This window comes from Staurois parvus, unplaced genomic scaffold, assembly GCF_062004578.1.
Source record: "Staurois parvus isolate SC_StPar_1 unplaced genomic scaffold, SC_StPar_1.0 ptg000288l, whole genome shotgun sequence".
In the NCBI taxonomy this organism is placed as follows: domain Eukaryota; kingdom Metazoa; phylum Chordata; class Amphibia; order Anura; family Ranidae; genus Staurois; species Staurois parvus.
Window position 1 is genome coordinate 508552 of NW_028318084.1, and position 18840 is coordinate 527391.

Below are 18840 nucleotides of genomic sequence, written 5' to 3' on the forward strand. Positions count from 1 at the left end.
TTACCGATCACAAGAACCTGACTTATCTTTCGGAGGCCAAGAGATTGACACCCCGCCAGGCCAGATGGGCTCTGTTCTTGTCACGCTTCAACTATGTGGTTTCATATTTGCCTGGTTCCAAGAATGTCAGGGCTGATGCGTTATCACGGCAATACTCTGAATTGTCCAGGGAGGATTCTGAGCCAATCTCACTTATACCTCCAGATCAGATCCTGGCTGCCATTCGCACCAGTCTGACCTCTCCCCTTGGGGAGCAGATTTTGGCGGCTCAAACTGATGCTCCTCCCGGGAAGCCGGAGGGTAGATGTTTTGTACCCGAGGGATTGCGCACCCGCCTGCTGCGTACCTACCACAACGCCAAAACTGCCGGGCATCCGGGGAAGAACCAGCTGTGTTGGGTCGTCTCTCGCTTATTCTGGTGGCCAACCCTCCGTGCCGACATTGCCTCTTATGTAGCGGCATGTTCGATCTGTGCCCAGAATAAGTCTCCACGGCATCTCCCTTTGGGTCTTCTGCAACCCATTCCCAATGGGGAGCGTCCTTGGTCACATCTAGGGATGGACTTTATTGTAGACCTCCCGGTGTCTCGGGGTCATACGGTCATCCTCATGATCGTCGATCGGTTTTCCAAGATGTGCCATTGCATTCCACTCAGGAAATTACCCACAGCGCAAGAACTGGCCACGGTCTTTTCCAGGGAGATTTTTCGCCTGCATGGGTTACCTAAGGTGATTGTCTCAGACCGCGGGAGTCAGTTCGTGTCCAGATTCTGGCGCGCCTTCTGCTCCCAGTTGGGCATTAGTCTCTCCTTTTCTTCAGCCTACCACCCGCAGTCCAATGGGGCTGCGGAGCGTTCCAATCAGGCCTTAGAACAATTCCTTCGGTGTTATATTTCAGACCATCGGGACGATTGGGCCGATCTCCTGCCGTGGGCAGAGTTCGCCAGGAACTCGGCGGTCAACTCCTCCTCCGGGATGTCTCCCTTCATGGCCAACTATGGGTTCCAACCCGCGGTATTACCTGAGAGGTTCTCACCACAGGACATTCCGGCTGTGGAGAACCATCTTGCTGCCCTGCGTTCCTCATGGGGGCAGATCCAGAGGGCCTTGAGGGACTCAGGTCAGCGCCAGAAGTTCCAGGCTGATCGCAGACGGTTGCCCGCTCCTTCATACCAGGTCGGCGATCGGGTGTGGTTGTCTACTCGCAACCTCAATCTTCGGGTGCCCACACCCAAACTAGCTCCCCGTTTTGTCGGTCCTTTCCGCATTCTCCGCAAAGTAAATCCGGTGGCCTATGCCCTTGCCCTTCCGTCTGGGATGCGGATCTCCAATATCTTTCATGTTTCCCTGTTGAAACCTCTGATCTGCAATCGCTTCACTACCTCTCTTCCTCGGTCCCGTCCTGTCCGGGTTGACGGTCATGAGGAGTATGAGGTGAGCCGGATCCTGGACTCTCGATGGGTGCGCGGTCGATTACAGTTCCTGGTTCATTGGCGCGGTTATGGTCCCGAGGAGCGTTCCTGGGTTCCTTCCGCGGATGTCCATGCTCCTGCCCTCCTCCGCGCTTTTCATACCCGCTTTCCTCAGAAACCTTTTGTTGAGCTGCGGAGGGGGAGGGGCCCTTGAGGAGGAGGTACTGTCAAGGTCCTACCTTTTCCCTGAGGTTATGTTACTCCATGTGCTGGCGTCCATCTTGGATTCTGCTGTGCATGATGGGAATCCTTTTATGCCTTCAGGTTTCTGTGGTCCATCCCCCAGAGGGGTGTGGCTGATGACATATAAGCCTGTGGCCCGCACATGCTCTTTGCACTTGTGTCTTGTGTCTTTGTGTTGCTATTACTATGTTCTGACTCTCGTTACTCTCCTGGTATCTGATTCGGCTTGTGACTTGACTATTCTTTGTATTCTCCTTTGATCTGACCCTCTGTTGCTGAACCCGGCTCGTGACCTGTGATTCTCGTCTGCTGTCCTGTACTGTTTTGTCCTGTTGTTGTTGACCCCGGCTTGTCTGACTACTCTTTTGTCTCTTCCACCAGCTACACGCCATTGGCAGCGGCCATTACCGCAGCTGAGGTGTCTCGGGGGCCGCGACCTGGTTCCTGGCTGCGTCAAGTCCATCCCCACCATCAGGGGCCCTGGTGAAGGGCAGCCTGGGACTTAGACTCCGCGCCCTGAGGGACTTCGGTCTGTGGGTGGTGGTTGTCGTCAGCCAGTGCGTTACATTGTTAGGCCTGCCTGTCCGTTCCCCAGCTCCTGCCCTGACACCAGAAGACTACAAGGCCATTTAGGAAGCGCAGCACTACTCGTGCTTATGCAGTGGGCACCCGGATGTGAAGCCGTCACAGCTGGGTGCCCACACTGAAGATGCCGGCGCCTGGAACACAGGATGGCCAGTGAAACGGGCTGCGGGGAGGACACCGCGGGATCATGGGACAGGTGAGTGGCTGTCTTTTTAAAAGTCAGCAGCTACAGTATTTGTAGCTGCTGACTTTTATTTTTTTCACAGTGTGAGTGGAACTCCGCTTTAAGGAGATTTCACCTTACCTCCTGTCCACATGATGGATGTTTGACAAAACCAAAAGTGAGGGAATCCTCCAAAGGGGAACCATGGGGATAAAAAAGTAAATTTTTAAAGTCTGCAAGATTTAGAACCTCTGTCAGGATTTTATTGCATAGAAATACAAATTGAGTGCCAGATCATTTTTTTTTTTTAACCTTTCATTTTTATTCAAGATTTGTCAGAAAGTAGACAAAGAGTAACAATAACAACCACAAAATAGTGACATGATACTTGGCAAGAATATACAACATTCCAAAAGTAAGGGTTAAGGCAGCATATGCATCAAAGAGAAACTACAGTAGACATCAATGTCCATGGGATAATTTAGAAGAGCGATCACTATCCGAAAGGAGTGAATAAGTCATATGAATTATACATCAATCGTGTAAGATTGTGACTAGGAAGATCCTCTCATAGAAAAAAGAGATCAAATAAACTATCTAGCTATGACAGTTATCTTACGGTGGAGGGTGAACAAAGAACATTCCAATTTAATAATCCAATATGGCTGCCCTAAGTGTGTCAGGAAATGGAAAAGAAGGAAAAAGGAAAGAAAAAGAGTGGAGAAAATGATAAGACAAGATAATGGTTACATACACCCCACTTGGCACCCTTAACACGCCTCACACAAACCAGATCAGATCATCTTATTTGTCGATAAAGTCATATAAAAACAGTCAACGCATTTCAGGGGCAACACCACTCCCCCTTCATCAGGGCTGAACAAAGGATAAAACTTGGCTGGACTAAGAGAAAACTGTGATAGTATTGAACAAGACATACGGAGCAACAACGTGACAGCACTTTCTGAGCAACAATGAAGGATTGGGGGGGCTTGCTGTGTGGGAGCCACGTTGCTATTGAGACATTTTCCTTTATATGACTACACTTGCAAGTCTAGTAGTTCTCAGCGCCTCTTTGAGTATGTTGTTCAGGATTTTATTGCTGTCTGTGTCCTATGAAGGCGATTTCATCTCATTTTCTATTTATGTGATAGGTATCACATAGAGCAAGAATAGAGAATTTATTGGGACACAGTCATCAAGTCTATGTGAGGTTCAAACCCATCTTGCTGTGTCCAATTTTGTCTGGAATTGGACTACAGTAATGCAATACAAGCAGTGTCTGTCTTTTGCGTTGTTGTATAGGCACCTACCTTATTTAGCTCACTTCATCATGGACAGCTGACATTTACCTCTAAAAATGTTTTATGTTTAGATGAATTCTGAAACGGTAGTATGTACAGTACGTCTGATTTACAAAATTATTATTATTATTATTACATCGAGTTTATAAAGCGCCAAAGGGTTTGCTCAGCGCTGTACAATAAAGGGGGGGCAATACATGAAACAGTACAGCAACAACAAACTGCACACGAGGGGTTAGAGGGCCCTACTCATTTGAAAATGATAGTATAGCTTACATTTTTCTATTTCCTAATGTTTTATGTAGTTATATTTAAGCAGTTCTGAATGAGGTTTTGCCTGATGGACTACAGAACACCTCCCCTGTCCCTCATCTACAGAGCACAAGGGAGTTTTCTGTAGTCTAACAGGAGAGGACTGGGCAGGGCTGACAACACTGCATGGGATTTTCACGCAGCAATGGCAGCTTTCTACAGGAAGACAGGAGCTCTTCGTTTTTTTGGTAGATCAACAGGTATACAAGGTATGTCCGTCTGCACTTGCAGCAAAAATGGGGAAATTTTCATGTATTTCAGAGATGAAAGGATATGAAAGGATGAAAAACAAAGTAAGGAAAGAGAAATACGGGAGGAAGGATAGGGAAATGACAGAAAATTCAGAGTGAGGAAGTGTTCAGAAAGGAAACAATCAAACAAAATAAAAAAGGTGGGTGAGAGGGGGGGGGGGAGGTTGCTCCCAATAATGTTTTTTTTTTTTCTGTGCAATAGTTCTATTTTGTTGGAGAAAACATTTTCATGTACATAAGTGGAAGAATGGTAGTGTATTCAAGTGTCTCTGGTATTCCAGTACTTAGTAAAATGCATTGCCAGTGGAAAGTTGGCAAATCTGATAATATTTATTACTGGCGCTGTTTCTTTTGCAAAGTTAAGCCCACTTTGTTTTATGGTCTTGGACACTGTCACTATCTGCACAAAATGTGGGGTTTTTTTTTACATTTCCCTGGAATAATTTACATTCAGAGTTACATACTTCAATTTACTGAAACTTGTAAATGGTACTCTTCTCTATTTTTATTTGAAGTGAAATCTATTCAACTTCATCAAAATGCCACTGTAAGCCATCCATGTGAGGAAAAAAAACCCTGCTGCACTTTACTGCATATTGGTGATCCTCAACGTTGACCAGACTGGCGTATTTCACAGGAAGCAATTTTCTATAATTTAATTTTCGTGGTATTTTCATAAGGTTCAATGCACCACTGTCTGCAGAACACAGTAGATAAGAAGCCTGTATTTAAGGTCTGTAATATTTATGTTTGCTTTCAAAGTGTTCCTAGTTTAAAACCCACTTTGCTGACACTTCTGAGCTAAAATGTTTGAATGAGTGAGTGTTTGCCAATAGCGACTGCTCAGATTCTACCTATCATTCCCTGACCTGCACTGGAGGAAAGGATCCAAGATATCTGTTAATTGCTGTGCAACATATTTTAAAATTCCAACTCCAGCCAAGGGTTGTAAGGATTAATAACATTTTGTTTTTTTATTATTATTATTATTATTATACAGTATTTATATAGCGCCAAAGGGTTTGCTCAGCGCTGTACAATAGCTGGGGGGACAGAACATGAGACAAAACAGTAACAATACACTACACGAGGGGTTTGAGGGCCCTGCTCTTTCGAGTTTACAATCTAGGAGGGAGGGGATAATGGTACAGGAGGCTGTGGGGGATGGAGTGGTAGGAGATCGGTTGTTAGGTGAGGGTGGGGTAGGCTTCCCTGAAGAGATGGGTTTTCAGGGTGCGCCTGAAGGTGAGGAGGGTAGGTGACAGTCTGATGGATTGGGGTAGGGAGTTCCAGAGGATGGGGGAAGTCCTGGAGAACTCCTGCAGTCGGGCGTGGGATGAGGAGACCAGGGAGCTAGAGAGTAGGAGGTCCTGTGAGGAGCGAAGGGCACGGGTAGGGTGGTATTTGGGTATCAGGTCAGTTAGGTAGTTTGGGGCGGCGTTGTGAATGGCTTTGTAGGTCAGAGTTAGTCATTTGAATTTGATGCGCTGGGCAATCGGGAGCCAGTGAAGGGATTGGCAGAGGGGGGTGGCAGATGTGGAGCGGTTGGTGAGGTGTATGAGTCTAGCCATAATCATCACAATCATGACAAATCACGACCCGAACCATCCTACTTCGCATGTAATGAGTCTCATATACTAGTTTCACCTTCTTAAGTTGCACCACTGAAACAAATCAACCTTTGCACGATATTCCAATTTTTCGAGTTTCACCTGTATATGGAGTTGCCTAAAAAGTCCCACATATTTTTTTGGGATCATCTACCTACATAAAATCCCAATAAAATACATGTAGATTTTTGGTTATAAAATGACAAAATGTTGTAAACTTCAAGGGGTATGAATACTTTTTCAAGGCACTGTAAATTATGCTGTGGACAAGTACTAACATGGCTGTTGGCTATGTTGACTTACAGCTCAACAGTCAATGGGAGGTAAAACTGATGCTCACCCACCTATTTTTTACTGCCTTGTTTAAACAAGGCCTAAATGAGCTGTATGAAAACTTGAATGAATACACAATACATTAAAAGAAATATGTTTGCATAATGTTTTCTCCCCTATGATCTGTGTAATGAGAAGATACTTAACAAAATAATATGTGCCCAGTTAAAATATTTTCTGATTGGCTAGTAAGTAATGCATACAAAGTCAACAAAGCTAAAAACATACCTGTTCCTACTTAATATATCATAAACAAAACAAAACCCCAGCACAACCACCTATGGAAAATAATAATCACCAAATCAATACTGCTGCTCACATTTTATGAGGGTTATTTACTTAAACTGGACAGTGCAAAATCTGGTGCAGTTCTACATAGAAACCAATCAGCTTCTAGGTTTTTTATTCCTGTCTATGTTCCTTTGTGGAGATTTACTCTCACTTTCAGACTTAGGAAAAGGGTACCACCTGAGACAGTCCATAGTGGGTTCCCAGACAGCATTAAAAAAACCTGAGAGATGTTCTAATCCTTCTACTTTATCCCAAACTAGGTAAAATGTTTTGGCTGAGTGGGTATGGCTTGGGCATATCTGAACGACTACGCATGCTTGTTGAACTCCTGCTCTGTTCCCAGTTTTACTGTCAAACTCTTTGGACAATGGGAGGTCACTAGATCAGGTTAGCATGCCGGGAATATGGTGCTCACGTTTCTTGTCCAACTACAAATCTAAATCCAGCATAAGAACATCTCCCACTCTGGACTGGGCCTCACAAAAGATGGTGCTTCACCTATCTACTACACACTACACACAGGGCCGTGGATACGGGGGTACCACCAATGCTCCTGTACAGGGCCCAGGCCAGCAGAGGGGCCCAGGAAGACACAGCTGGGTGAATCGGTTGTAGATAGGGAGGGTGATTTGTGGGGGGGGCAATTACTGGAATCAATCCCCTGTATGGCTCTCTCTGCAGCAGCTGAAAGCCTGCTTCTCCTCCTCTCCCTCCCACTGACCTTCAGCTGCTGCAGAGAGCCATACAGGGGATTGGTTCCAGTAATTACCCCCCCCACTGCATCCATTTCCCCCCCCTTTGCACCCTATGTTTCTCCCAGCTGCCCAGGTCCCCCTGTGTGCCCTCACCCTCGCACTGCTGCCAACTTCCCTCCTCTCCATCTCACTAGCAGCTGGCAGCACACAATAGGATCCTTCAGCATGGTGAGTAGAGGAAGGATCCAGTAAATACAGTATGTAGTATTTAGCAGCCCCTTCTTTTCCTGAATGAATACGAGTGATCGGTACCAATCATTCACTATGTTCATTCATAACTGAAGCATTAAAAAACTGTGTTTTTTTTGGGGGGGTGGGGACCTGTCAGGGTGGCTGTATGGGGCCCCATAGTTTCTAACAGCAGCCCTAACTACACATGGTGATCCTCAGACTGTTGATGGAAGCCCTGTTCCTGTCTAAGGTACAAGACCAATCATGAGAACTTACAGCAGACCAGGGGCGGACTGACCATTCGAGCATTCAGGCATTGCCCGAGGGCCCGGGGTCAGTAGGGGGCCCCATGAAATGCCCCTGGTACCTTTTTTATAGGCTTTTTTGGGTGTGCTTTGAGTTCGGGCAAGGACACAGGGGCCCCATGATCCCTTATTGCCCGGGGGCAACATGAGTTGTCAGTCTGCCTATGCAGCAGACTATACAGCGGCATACAAACAAATGCCAGAGACAGGCTTTAAAATCCAAGTTGACCTTTAGAAAAAGAAAAATATGTGCAGTAAAAAAGAAGCCAAGGGAGGTCAGTTTGCCCTAGTTTGTCTTAAAGCTGTACCTTAAGACCTTCATTCACATCAGGAAGTCACAGCTGTCTCCCAAATCCAAGATGGCAGTGTTGGAGAGCTAAAGCCAAAGAATCAACTGCAGGGAAGACAGTGCTGGACTCCATGGACTGGTAAGTATTTGTTTCTAAAAATCAGCAGCTACAGTATTTGTAGCTGCAGCCTTTTTTATGACCCAGGTTAAGTTCCTCTTTGAGTTTATGGGCTTTAAGGCCAGTTATGTAGTAACTTAAAGGGACACAATATACGGCGTTCTGTGTGTTGCACTCTCCTAGTTTAGAGTAGGCTGCTAGGTAAATTGAGGTCAGCTTCTATTTAAACAGTGGGGAAGGGGTTGATTGCTTAGGGCTGCTCTGTGTTTCCCACAATGCTGTTGTGTTCCAATTTTCCTTGTCTTCTAGAGGCTTCTGGAAGGAAGGAGGGAGAGCAGAACAGGCAGCCTACAGAACAGGCAGCCTACAGAACAGGCAGCCTACAGAACAGGCAGCCTACAGAACAGGCAGCCTACAGAACAGGCAGCCTACATAACAGGCAGCCTACAGAACAGGCAGCCTACATAACAGGCAGCCTACAGAACAGGCAGCCTACATAACAGTCTGCCTACATTCTGAAGTTCCAACTTCAGCAAATCCCTGGGGTATTGTGCCCAGAAGGTGGAGGGAGAGCCCATAAGTAGTGTGAGGCCTGAGTAGCAGAGGGCAGTGTTTCTGGGTCCAGTCCTGCATGAGGAGACCCCTTTGTGGGGAATCTGCCCCCTGTGGCAGAAGTTTGGGAGGAGGCCAGCCTGAAGACACTGAGCTCCCAGCTAGGCTTAGTTGGGAGGCCTGTTTACAAATCCGAGTCTTAGGATCCAGTTGGATTAGAAGAACGCTCATGGGAGAGAGCCAGGAGGAAGCTGTGGGAGAGAGCCCAAGTTGTCCAAAGGTGGTGTGAGCCTACATCTCCCTCACTAGGAAGATCCTGGTGGATATCAGCAGAAGGCAAACAATGATCCTGTGGCTAAGTGAGTACAAGACTCCAGTGCTGCAGAGTGTGCCAGTGTGGTTCTTTGAAAATCTGTAAGGAGTACAAGTCACAGTTAGCCTAGAGATCCTGCGGGACATTATTTTTCAAGTGCAATACAGCCAGGAGTGTGCAGTGCAGCCAGAGGTTGTGCATTACAGCCAGAAGGTTTTGCATAGTTCCTATTTCATGCTCCCCATCTCTATCCAAGTTCATCGTACCCCAATAAAAAACACAAAACAAAACCTCTAGACTGATCTTTTGAGCAAGAGGAAGAATGCTGGAAATGCTGTGTGTGCTTTACCAGCTGTTTCTGCGAGGTTATGTGGTTGGACAAGGGATGTATAGACATCAGTCTCCCCTTGTCCAGTCACAGAGCACCTTATATTCTTTGAAAGGATGCAAGATACTTTATATTATAAATTCAGTGACATAAGTTCAATGCTTACATCACTGTTAGGGGTTGCATGATTCTTACGGCCTCAGGAACGAAGGTACCTTATTGGTACGTAGTAGGGGCGGACTGACCATTTGGAAACTTGGGCACTGCCTGAGGGCCTGGGGTCAGTAGGGGGCCCCATGAGATGCCCCTGGTACCTTTTTCATAGGCTTTTTTGAGTTTGGGCAAGGGCACAGGGGCCCCATGATCCCCTATTGCCCGGGGGCCCCATGAGTTATCAGTCCGCCCCTGGTACGTAGCTAATGTTCCAGGACTGCTGTCGCCCAACGTTCAGCTTTAAAGTGAACTTTTCGACTTTTAGGTGCATGGCCTGCTGCTGCATTCTGTGTAAAATATGAAACTTGAGAGCTGAATACAAGCACTGGGGAGAAGACTTTGGGGATTTACACACTGTTTTTGCTGCTGTTACTATTCAGGATTCTTTGTATTTCAGTTCTGATGTAATTAATGTGATAATACTTCCCATAAACCTCTTAAAAACACTGACAAGAAAGTGCTGCTAAAAAATATGTAACTAATTTTAAATGCAGTAGTTTTCAGGCCTACATATTTGTGGTTTATTTAGTTCCTGATGTGGATGACGTTTAGACCTTTGAGGCTGGGTGGTACATGTGGTAGAGTGTAACAATGTTAGGCCTCACACAGCTAAAAGTAACTGCACAGAGTATGCTATACTAGATTGTTATCTTTATTTCTTTCAGAATATAAAAAGAAATATGGAGAAGAACATGGTTCTTGCCAAGCTGGAACTGCAGGATCATTTATGGAGGTCAGTAATAACTATATAATAATAAATACTATAATAATGTCTAATTAGCTGTACTTATATGGTAACATACAAAAGGTAAAGAAATATATAAAAACAACTCTATAAAAATAGGATTCAATAAAAAGTAGAGCAAACATTTGCCTTCAGAACAGCTTCTGCCCTTTCTGTACTGGTGTCATAGATGTTCTGAACTGTTTGTAAAATATTAAAGTGATTCTAAGGGCTCGTTCACACTTGACTGTTTTACCGACGCTTGCCAAACGCCCCCATAGCGTTTGGCAAGCGTTGGTCCGGCGTTTGCGGAGTGGTTTTTAACGCTCGGCAAACGCACCGCAAACGTTGCATGCGCGGTTTAGCCGCATTTGCTAGGCGTTTGCCGAGCGTTAAAAACGCCCTACAAACGCCTATAATGAAGTTTAAATGGTGTTACCGCTCCGCAACCACGTCGCAACCGCGCCACAAACGCCGGCCGGGTGTTTGCGGAGCGGCACCATAGACTAGAATAGGAGGCTTCAATGCCTCCTTCTCGACCAGTGGCGTCCGTTTTGCCGAGACGCTAACGCTCCCGTTAGAACAGCATCATGTGCTGCAATGTGCAGAATTGTCCGAGGCATTTGGGAAGCAGTAAAAACGCTTCCCTAACGCCTCTCTGCCTCCTGCACACAACGCTAGTGTGAACGTAGCCTAAAGGTTTGTTTTTTTAAGAACAAAAAGCAAACATGTCTATACTTACCTGCTGTGTGCATTCGTTTTGCACAGAGCAGCCCAGATCGTGCTCTTCTCGGGTGCCCCGCAGGCTGTCCTCTCCCTCTTGTCGGGTGCCCCCATAGCAAGCAGCACCCTAAAAGAGGAAATTAAAAGATAAAAGAGCTGCATACTCAGTAAGTGGTTAAATCATCTGCTTAAAGTGTTCATAAAAAAACTGGCTATGTGTCACGCTCAGGAGAGGACTGACCATACGAGCACTCGGGCACTGCCCAAGGGCCCAGGGTTAGTAGGGGGCCCCATGAGATGCCCCTGGTACCTTTCATTGGCTTTTTTGGGTGTGGGCAAGGACACAGGGGGCTCCATGATCCCCTATTGCCGGGGGACCTCATGAGTTGTCAGTCCTCCACTGGTCACGCTTACCCCTAACGCAGATCAGACACTATACCTTACTTCTGTGTTCTTCAACTATAGCAACCCCCTTCCCATAAAGCAAGCAGGCCTACTGGTACTTGGTTGCTGCCAATGCTATAATGGCTGGCTACCACACCACAGCAGGAGCGAACTGAACACAGCAAACAAGTACTTGCGGTTGGCAGTCAGGCAGATTGGTTCAATGACAGTCCAGGTACAAGGCAGGCAAGGTTCAGAACAGTTGGGGTCAATCCGTAGTCAAAAGACAGGCCGAGTTTAGAGAGTAGTTGATATGCGATCCAAGGTCATCAACGAGCGAATCCAAACTAGCAGGATAGGAAGCTTGGAGCACGTGTTATAAATGCAATATTACAAGCATGAGACTGCAGGCTTGGCTGGCTTAAATCGGGTTTGGTCTCTACCCAAAGACTGGCCATATCAATCACCTTGCATTTGGACAGACAGACATGGAGAATGTATCACAGCTAAAACCAGAATGCTGAAATGAGACCAGCGGCTTTCATGGAGCAGGAGCGCTATACGCTCTTGACACTATGTGTCAGGACTGGACTCGCCAATGGTGGTGGGACTCACCTGCCTTGAGGGCTGCAGTACCAGGGCTGGCCAGCGACCAGAAGCTCACTCCTGCAGTCGGCTGATTGCAGGAGGTGTATTTAAGGAATGGCCAGACCTGAAGTCAGTGCCTTGGTGTATGTTTCCCATGAGCCCCTGTACCTGCATCCTGTCTGCTTCCTGCCTGATTCCTGATTCTGCTTGATCCTGACTCTGTATGAACTCTGCCTGTCCTGACCTCGGCTATTCCTGACCACTCTCCAGCCTGCTCCTTTGGTACCTTGTCTGATTGTTCCTGACCCGGCCCGTCTGACTACGATCTGCCTACTCCTTGGTGTCTTGTCTGCCCGATGGTTCCTGACATGGCCCGCCTGACCACTCCACCTCACCAGCCCTGACTGCTCTTATCTGTGTATTCCGTTATCAGTTGGAGGTTTGGGTTTGTTATATTGTACGTTGATATTTGTGTATAACCTTTAATAAATTATATTGTTACACCATACTTGAGCCTGCGTTTCCCTGTGTCAGTTCACGCATCTCTGGTCTTACCGGGAGCCCTGACACTATGGGGTTTATTTACTAAAGCTGGAGAGTCCAAAATCAGACTCCCTTCTGCATAGAAACCAATCAGCTTCTAACCTCAGCTTGTTCAATGAAGCTTTGGCAATGAAACCTGGAAGCTGATTGGTTTCTATGCAGAAGGGAGTCTGATTTTGGACTCTCCAGCTTTAGTAAATAAACCCCTATGTTTCACTTTGCTCATTATGAATAGATCATACTGGTTTATACATTTCCCAATTTTTCATGGGCCAAAAGTAGATTTGGTTAAATCTGCTTTCATTTTTTTAATGGTCAAAATCTGCACCTCCACCACAGAAATGAGAGTAATGTTCATAAAAGATAGCTAACTACAAGCAAGAAGCTTCCCTAGCAGGAGGTGGGCTATAAGAAAGGGGTGACTAGTTGTGGAGGAAGCAGATCGCATGCTTGTTTGATATATGGCTATGGTCAGGAACTGCCTGAGGAGACACACTAGAAAATGAGATAGACAAATGAGAAAATGAGATAGATAGACAAAACAGGAAAATATACAGGGCCTGGAACTTGTGTAAAATAACTCTAGGATGAGAACAGATTATACTATATCTGAAGCCAAATCCACATTTTTATGACATTTCCTTACTTGAGAAAGGAAAAAAGTCATCCTTATTGGACTCTAATTTCGTAAAGCATTGTTTTCTGTTTACCATTCTATTTTCCTAACTACTCGTTGAATGAGAAGAGTTTACATAAAAAAAACTTTTTTCTGATGAGTAAGCCATGTTATGGAGACAGGTTAAAGTGACCAATTACTGTTTATTTAAGCAAAGTTGGCTTGAAGACATCTTTGGAAATCTGTGCCTGTAAATGGAAACGATGACATCTAATCTTCAATTTACAAGGACAATGTTTATACTTTTCCTGACGTAATGAAGAATCCCCTCAGCTCAGTGTAACGGAGGCCTAAAACAGAGGCCTCCACATTTCTCCTACACTCACAGCAGCTGTCTTAGCAGATATAGGATTTCTACTAATATAGCCGGAGCTAAAATGTTGCAGTGAAATCTTAACCACTTTAATTGTGAGTTTCACTCCTCACCCTTTTGCTCTTAAGAATGTACTCTAGAATAAAAAGCAAGCTAAAAATTTTGAGCACTTGTGTATTAGTGTTACTAGTTTTAGAAATCTAATTGTAGAAAACCTAGTTGACTTGCATTGCATGTTTTCAGAGTTTCTTTTTTAAACACTTGCCCTCCAGAGGATTTACCCCCCTTCCTGACCAGACCATTTTCTGCGATACGGTGCTGCGTTACTTTAACCACATGCCGCCCAGCCACTGTATTACGTGGAGTTTTGCATGAATTGGGCATAAAATGTGCTCTGAACGTCATCTAAGTCACAACAATAGAAGAACACAGTCTGCTGAACATAATACTACACAAACATTAGATGTTGCCATGGTTTAATTGCACATAACATGTAAACATTCACAGTGCAGGGAGGAAAAAGTATGTGAGGCCCTAGCTTAATGACTTCTCCCAGAGCTAATTGGAGCCAGGAGTGAGCCAACCTTGACTCCAATCAGTGTGATGATATTGGATGTGTTGCTGACAGCTGTCCTGCCCTTAAAAAACACACACCTGTTTTAGGTTTACTGGTTTCAAGAAGCACTGTCTGATGTGAACCATGCCTCGCAGAAAAGAGCTCTCAGAAGACCTACGATCAAGAATTGTTGACTTGCATGAAGCTGGAAAGGGTTACAAAAGTATCTCCAAAAGCCTTGATGTTCATGTGTCCACGGTAAGACAGACTGTCTACAAATGGAGAAAGTTTAGCACTGTTGCTACTCTCCCTAGGCGTGGTCGTCCTGTAAAAATGACCGCAAGAGCACAGCGCAGAATGCTGCATGAGGTAAAGAAGAATCCCAGTGTCAGCTAAAGACCTACAGAAATCTCTGGCACATGCTAACATTTTTGTTGACACATCTACAATAAGGAAAACATTAAACAAGAATGGAGTACATGGGAGGACACCACGGAGGAAGCCATTGCTGTCCAAAAAGAATATTGCAGCACTTTTGAAGTTTGCAAAAGAGTACCTGGATGTTCCACAGCACTACTGGCAAAATATACTGTGGACAGATGAAACCAAGATTGAGTTGTTTAGGAAGAACACACAACACTATGTGTGGATAAAAAAAGGCACAGCACACCAACATCAAAACCTCATCCCCACTGTAAAACATGGCGGAGGGAGCATCATGGTTTGGGGCTGCTTTGCTGCCTCAGGGCCTGGACGGATTGTTGTCATTGATGGGAAAATTAATTCCAGAGTTTATCAAGACATTTTGCAGGAAAACGTACGACCATCTGTCCGCCAACTGAAGCTCCGCAGAGGATGGGTGATGCAACAGGACAATGACCCAAAGCATACAAGTAATTCAACAAAACAATGGCTGCAACAGCACAGAATACGCCTTCTGGAGTGGCCCAGTCAGAGTCCTGACCTCAACCCGATTGAAATGCTGTGGCATGACCTTAAGAGAGCGATTCACACCAGACATCCCAAGAATATTGCTATACTGAAACAGTTTTGTGAAGAGGAGTGGTCCAAAATTACTCCAGATCGTTGTGCAGGTCTGATCTGCAACTACAGGAAACGTTTGGTTGAGGTTATTGCTGCCAAAGGAGGGTCAAACAGTTAATAAGTCCAAAGGTTCACATACTTTTTCCTCCCTGCACTGTGAATGTTTCCATGTTATGTACAATTAAACCATGGCAACATCTAATGTTTGTGTAGTATTATGTTCAGCAGACTGTGTTCTTCTATTGTTGTGACTTAGATGACGTTCAGAGCACATTTTATGCCCAATTCATGCAAACCTCCACGGAATCCCAAGCGGTTCACATACTATTTCTTGCAACTGTATTTAATGTAACGGCTCTGCAGGTACATCGCCCATTTTTTTAATTTCAGAAACCCGGCATTACAGTATTTAGTGGTACAGGAAAGTTGTTCTCTCTTTTTCTTATGCAGTGTTAGCAATGAATCATCACGTTTATGATTTATTACAGATATTTATGTAGTTGACAATTGCTGACAATTTACACATATTGCACATCGGTCCCTGCCAAAGAGCTTACAATCTATGGTCCTATACATCAAATGCATACATATACAAATTCCATGCATTATGTCCTGGTTAGGATTTAAACCTGGTACCCTAGTGCTGTAAGGCAGAAGTGCTAATCACAAAGTGCTACCACATACAGTATTACTTTGTGGTAACTTATGGCTCTAACCACAGACTTTGATAAAAAGATCAAAGAACTGACGGATTTCAAGATTGCTGCATCCTGGTAGATTTAAACGTTTTACTGTTTTGTATACATCAGCCTTCCTCAACCATGGTTCCATGGAACCTTAGGGTTCCTCCAGTTCCTTGGGCAATGAACAATTTCTGCTCTCAGATGATTAACCACTATCAACAATGATTGTTTTAACAATATAACAGGGAAGGATTCAACATAAAAAAAGCTATTTAAGGAGTTTTCTTCCCACTGACCATCACACTAATGTACTGTACCTCAAGCTGTAGATATAGTCATTATTAGTAGGGGTACTCTGAGCCCAGAAAGTTACTTCAAGGGTTCTTCCGTGATTAAAAGGTTGAGAAAGGCTGGTGTACATCATTAGCAAATGTAAAAAGCTGAAAGTAAGTACTGAAGCCTGAACTTTTTTTTGATTACCTTTTTGTTAAACAAAATAAAACAAACATTTAGCCATAGTTGGAGTTTAAGATAAAATTGCTTATTTTTTACATTCAAACTTTGCAGGTCTTTTAAAGGAAATACATAGTCATTTAATTTTTTTGAATTTGTCAAATTAATCAGCGTGATAAAAATAATATCAAATATTATAGCAAAAACCAATGGACACTATTCTGTACTTCTACCTCTGGACCTCTTGGCTGCCTTTGGTACAGTTGACCACCCCCTCCTCCTCAAAAAATGTCACATCCTTGGTATCCGTGACAGTGCTCTTCGTTGGTTTTCATCCTACCTATCCCACCACACCTTCAGTGTCACTTACAATTCTACTTCCTTCTCTCCTCTTCCTTTTTCCGTTGGGGTCCCCCAAGGTCCTGTTTTTGACCTTTCCTATTCTCAATTTACACCTCCCCACTGGGTCAGCTGATTGTCTCCCCTGGCTTTCAATATCATTTCTACGCTGACGACACCCAAATCTATCTCTATCCCTCAACTCAAAAAAACAGTCTCCTAACGTGTCACTAACTTACTAACCGGAATATCAGCCTAGATGTCACACCACTTCTTCAAACTCCATATATTCAAAACCGAGCTAATATTTCATCCCCCATGTACCCATTCCCCTGGCTTCTCTGTCAGGATCAATGGCACAACTATCGACCCGTCCCCGCATGCCAGGGTGCTAGGTGTAATCCTGGACTCTGAACTCTCCTTTCGGCCCCACATCCAATCACTTTCCAAAGCTGGCCATCTCAACCTCCGTAACATCTCTAAAATACGCCCCTTCCTAACCAATGACATCACAAAGCTCCTAATTCACTACCAGGTTATCTCTTGCCTCGACTACTGCAACTCCCTCATTGGCTTACCTTTACATCGGCTATCCCCCTTCCAGTTCATCATGAATGCTGCTGCCAGACTGCCAACCGTTTCGTGTCTGCTACCCCTCTCTGCCATTCTCTCCATTGGCTGCCACTCACCCAACAAATTAAATTCAAAATACTAACAACAACTTACAAAGCCATCCAAAACTCCCAAACTACATCACTAACTTGGTCTCAAAATACCAACCAAAACACACTCTTCATTCCTCCCAAGACCTCCTGCTCTCTAGTTCTCTTGTCACCTCCTCCAATGCTCACCTGCAGAACTTCTCCCAAGCCTCTCCCATCCTATGGAATTCCCTACACCAATCTGTCTGACTGTCTCTTACTCTATCTACTTTTAGGCGATCCCTGAAAACTTTTCTCTTCAGAGAAGCCTATCCTGCCTTCACCTAACCACTGTACATGTATTTTCTCCATCGGCTCATCCCCCACAGTTATTACCTTTTGTATTACTTGACCCTCCACTTGTAGATTGTAAATTCTAACAAGCAGGGCCCTCTGGTTCCTCCTGTATTCAATTGTATTGTAACTGTACTGTTTGCCCTCGCATTGTAAAGCACTGTGCAAACTGTTGGCCCTATATAAATCCTGTATAATACTAATAATAATATTATAAAAATAAATATAAAATGATGCATTCATGTTTTTAAAAATCTAATTTCTGTTTGTAATTATACATACATATGGGTGCAACTATGTTTGCTTAGTACTGCTTTGTAATGCTACACAATGGTTGGGCTCCACGTCACTCTTTATAACATAAGTCTATAAGATGAGCCATCTAACTTGCGCATAACTATGGGTCAACAGTTAAAAAAGAGACAGTAATTGCACCAAAAGAGAGTCTCTGTAGTGGCTAAACTACTAAACTCTGTTGGTTTCTACTGTATACAATATAATAACAAAAAGCAAGAAAGTGCAAGTTTGTGAAAAGTCACATAAAAAATTAATTTATGATAGATACTGCAATAATAATCCACAATATGTAAATTAGAAGCATTGAAAGTACACTGTACACTGCATATTATTATTTTCTTTAGGGGCCAGTTCACACCAGAACACGATGTGGGCAGAAACCTGTGTTCCGTGGGCATTTCCTGTACCTCGTATAAAGCGCACTGCAGTTGCATTCTGCAGCGAATGTCAATGTTAACTTAATTATTATTATATAGGATTCATATAGCGCCAACAGTCTATGCAGCGCTTTACAACATGAGGGCAGACAGTACAATTACAATACAATTTAGTACAGTAGGAATCAGAGGGCCCTGCTCGTTAGAGCTTACATTCTAAGAGGCATCTCAAATGCAAGTTGTGAACAAAGTGCGAACTGGTTCCTGTACGTTTTATAAAGTAGTTAATGCACTACTTTTATGCAGGCCATAGATGGGAAGAAAACCGGACAATTTTTCTTTAAAAAAATGAAAAATCGGTCGTTCAAGCGGCCGACGTTACCAGAATGGTAAAAAAAAAATCGGCCGATTTTCATCCCATCTACAGCCGGCAAAAAGTGTCCCTGCAGAGAGCTCCGCTATTTCTTTGACAGTTCTTTCACATTTATAGCGGTTGCAACAATGTATCTATTTGTATCCATTTAGGATATAGATGTTTTTATTCGGAAACAAATAGATACATTGTTGCAACCGCTATAAATGTCAAGGAACTGTCAAA

General features: G+C 44.4%; 1 protein-coding gene across 1 annotated transcript in view; it reads left to right on the forward strand.

Annotated features, from left to right (window-relative positions):
* The window catches only part of ITGA9 (integrin subunit alpha 9), a 694926-nt gene that overhangs the window by 182821 nt on the left and 493265 nt on the right, over window positions 1-18840 (forward strand). Inside the window, exon 5 of the mRNA XM_089682391.1 lies at window positions 10213-10280. Within this exon, the coding sequence (XP_089538517.1) occupies window positions 10213-10280 (68 nt within the window). The remainder of the gene's footprint in view (window positions 1-10212; window positions 10281-18840) is intronic.